General features: G+C 41.9%; 1 protein-coding gene across 1 annotated transcript; it reads right to left on the reverse strand.

Annotated features, from left to right (window-relative positions):
• Positions 1–274: 274 nt before the first annotated feature.
• On the reverse strand, positions 275–2,402 carry LOC123307019. The gene is made up of 2 exons (XM_044889221.1): positions 2,383–2,402; positions 275–2,330 (listed from the first exon to the last, which is right to left on the reverse strand). Exons 1-2 carry the CDS (start codon positions 2,400–2,402, stop codon positions 275–277), a joined length of 2,076 nt encoding a protein of 691 aa, XP_044745156.1.
• Positions 2,403–3,663: the final 1,261 nt, after the last annotated feature.

Below are 3,663 nucleotides of genomic sequence, written 5' to 3' on the forward strand. Positions count from 1 at the left end.
AGACTTTTCCTTTTTGCTTCAACATGTAACAAGTAAACAATTACAAAAACAGTTAGAATTGGGTACAACGGCTGCTTCAAATTGTAGTTTGTCTGGGTTGAAGCGGCAGCACATGCGGAAAATTCCAGAACGCCATAAAATCGGGAACTAGGTTAGGCCACAGAGCACGGTTCAAGCAAAAAGTTGGTTACTCTTTGGTTCAAGTCACTGCGTCAGCACCAAGAAGCATAGAACTCATGGTTGGGGGGCGATGAGGTTCTTTCAAACTGATCAGCTACGAGTATATATTACTTATACCCTCGATATCCCTTCTATAATTCATAGAGTTGTTGTGGCTCTTGATGTGGAACATTTCAAGGAAACATCTCTTTCTTGTGTTGTTTTCGAAATCTAATATTTCTACGGCACCGTAGTCCATTCGATGGTCTTTTTTTCGGACGTGCTCCGCCAATGCACAGGTTTTGTCAGGGTTCTTGATGTCGCTTATGTGCTGGGTAATTCGTCTCTTTACTGTCTGCGACGTTTGGCCAATGTAGACCTCTTCGCACGTTGAACAGGGCACACGGTATACCACTCCACTCATTTTATTGACTTCAATTTTGTCTTTTAGGTGGCTGTACAGTCTATCGATCTTGAAAATATTCTTAGGTACTATCTTGGCAGAGTCGTGTTTTAATAATTTTATGAGGGGATTGGTTACGTCTTTGATTAGGGGAATCGTGGAGTATCTGGTTGAACTAACTTCTCTTCTATTGGTGGATGCGCCGTCTCCACCCAGTGGCTGTCCTGGGGGAGCGGAGTTGTATAACAATCTTGTCAGTAGGCCCTTAGGGTAGCCGTTATTTAACATCAAATTGAAAAGTAATTTCAGATTCTTTTGATGGAATGCTCGGTGGGATATTCTTTGAATGCGGCTCTTTAGGCTCAAAATCATATTAATTTTTTGTCTGTGTGGGTGATTGAAATAGTAATGTAAGTACCTTCCTGAATGGGTTGGTTTCCTGTACCAGTCCAGCCGCAAATCTCCCTCAGTGTTCCTGTTGACCCTCGTGTCCAAAAACGGGACACCCATTTCGAACTCTTCCTCGAGTGTGAACTTGATGTGTTCGTGTAGTTGGTTGAATCTTTCCAAAATGTAGGCAGTTTTATCCCTCGGTACTGAACAAAATAGATCATCCACGTATTTCTTGATGAAGGGTATTGTAAAGGGGATGCTAGGGAGGATGCAGTCCAAGAGATAATCCATTACCAATTCTGCGATGGGTGAGCTGGCATTTGAGCCCATAGGAGAGCCTAGGATTTGACTGAAGAATTTTCCTTCGAAGATAAAATAGTTTGAATTAAATAAGAAGCTGACGATGGAAAGAAAGTCGTCTTTGGGGATTGACGAGTGTTCACTTATGGAGTGCCATCTGTGTTCAATAGCCGTTAATGCCAGCTCTACAGGAATGTTGCTGAAGAGGGACACTACGTCTAGACTAATAAGAACATAATTATCAGGCAGATGGATCTGATCTATAAATTCTGCAAAGGCAAAAGAATCACCTATGTAGTATTCGCTATGGGAGGTTGAAATAGACTTGGACAGAATATCAGATACGAAAGCTGACAGTTTGGAGGTGGAAGTGTTAATTGACGAAATGATAGGTCTCATTGAGAGAGTGGGTTTGTGAACTTTTGGTAGGCTATAAAATCTGGCAGTTATGGATTTGTAATTGTACATAATTTTTCCTTGTGCCTGAGTGATATGCCCCTCGTTTACCAGTTTCTTGATAAGAGCATTGCTTCTAGTTTGTAGTGTTGTAGTTGGATCTCTGGACAAGGGTTTATAGTATCTCTCGTCGAGTAGTAGGTTGTTGGACAGTTCCGAGTAAAGAGACTTATCCATTATGACCGTGACGTTGCCCTTGTCAGAGCGTAGAATTAGAAGTTCAGGGTGATCTCTCAGGAACTTCCTGCAGTGGTAAAACTCGCTTTGGTAAATACTATTTGGCTGCTTATTGGGTTTGATATGGTTGGTGACGATGTTGGTAGCTTGGGCACGTTTGACGTTCCTTTCATCTTCTGACAATGTTTCATTCAGATTGATGGTATACTCGACATCTGACAGGAGCTTCTGAACGTTTATTTCTCTAGTGGGGATGTCAACACCGAACTTGGGGCCAAGCGCCAAAAATCCCAGGATATCCTCAGGGATGGGTGTAGAGCTAATGTTCTTTATCCACTTAATTTGGGGTTTGATTCTGGTGAGTTGTTCTTTTGCTAGGTGTTCTATTTTCTTTAGATTTCTTTGCTTGATCAGTGAAAATTTACCAAAGCGAGTTTTACCACTGCAGAAAGTTCCTGAGAGATCACCCTGAACTTCTAATTCTACGCTCTGACAAGGGCAACGTCACGGTCATAATGGATAAGTCTCTTTACTCGGAACTGTCCAACAACCTACTACTCGACGAGAGATACTATAAACCCTTGTCCAGAGATCCAACTACAACACTACAAACTAGAAGCAATGCTCTAATCAAGAAACTGGTAAACGAGGGGCATATCACTCAGGCACAAGGAAAAATTATGTACAATTACAAATCCATAACTGCCAGATTTTATGGCCTACCAAAAGTTCACAAACCCACTTCCTCAATGAGACCTATCATTTCGTCAATTAAAACTCCCACTTTACAATACCCTTCATCAAGAAATACGTGGATGATCTATTTTGTTCGGTACCGAGGGATAAAACTGCCTACATTTTGGAAAGATTCGACCAACAACACGAACACATCAAGTTCACACTCGAGGAAGAGTTCGAAATGGGTGTCCCCTTTTTGGACACGAGGGTCATCAGGAACACTGAGGGAGATTTGCGGCTGGACTGGTACAGGAAACCAACCCATTCAGGAAGGCACTTACATTACTATTTCAATCACCCACACAGACAAAAAATTAATATGATTTTGAGCCTAAAGAGCCGCATTCAAAGAATATCCCACCGAGCATTCCATCAAAAGAATCTGAAATTACTTTTCAATTTGATGTTAAATAACGGCTACCCTAAGGGCCTACTGACAAGATTGTTATACAACTCCGCTCCCCCAGGACAGCCACTGGGTGGAGACGGCGCATCCACCAATAGAAGAGAAGTTAGTTCAACCAGATACTCCACGATTCCCCTAATCAAGGACGTAACCAATCCTCTCATAAAATTATTAAAACACGACTCTGCCAAGATAGTACCTAAGAATATTTTCAAGATCGATAGACTGTACAGCCACCTAAAAGACAAAATTGAAGTCAATAAAATGAGTGGAGAGGTATACCGTGTGCCCTGTTCAACGTGCGAAGAGGTCTACATTGGCCAAACGTCGCAGACAGTAAAGAGACGAATTACCCAGCACATAATCGACATCAAGAACCCTGACAAAACCTGTGCATTGGCGGAGCACGTCCGAAAAAAAGACCATCGAATGGACTACGGTGCCGTAGAAATATTAGATTACGAAAACAACACAAGAAAGAGATGTTTCCTTGAAATGTTCCACATCAAGAGCCACAACAACTCTATGAATTATAGAAGGGATATCGAGGGTATAAGTAATATATACTCGTACCTGATCAGTTTGAAAGAACCTCATCGCCCCCCAACCATGAGTTCTATGCTTCTTGGTG

The sequence above is a fragment of the Coccinella septempunctata genome, chromosome 2 (assembly GCF_907165205.1).
Source record: "Coccinella septempunctata chromosome 2, icCocSept1.1, whole genome shotgun sequence".
Lineage (NCBI taxonomy): Eukaryota > Metazoa > Arthropoda > Insecta > Coleoptera > Coccinellidae > Coccinella > Coccinella septempunctata.

Coding starts and splice junctions, on each gene's coding strand:
- LOC123307019 (XM_044889221.1), bottom strand. CDS start 2,402: ATGACCGTGACGTTGCCCTT. Junction 2,331..2,382: donor ATGACCGTGACGTTGCCCTT/GTCAGAGCGTAG, acceptor AACTTTCTGCAG/TGGTAAAACTCGCTTTGGTA.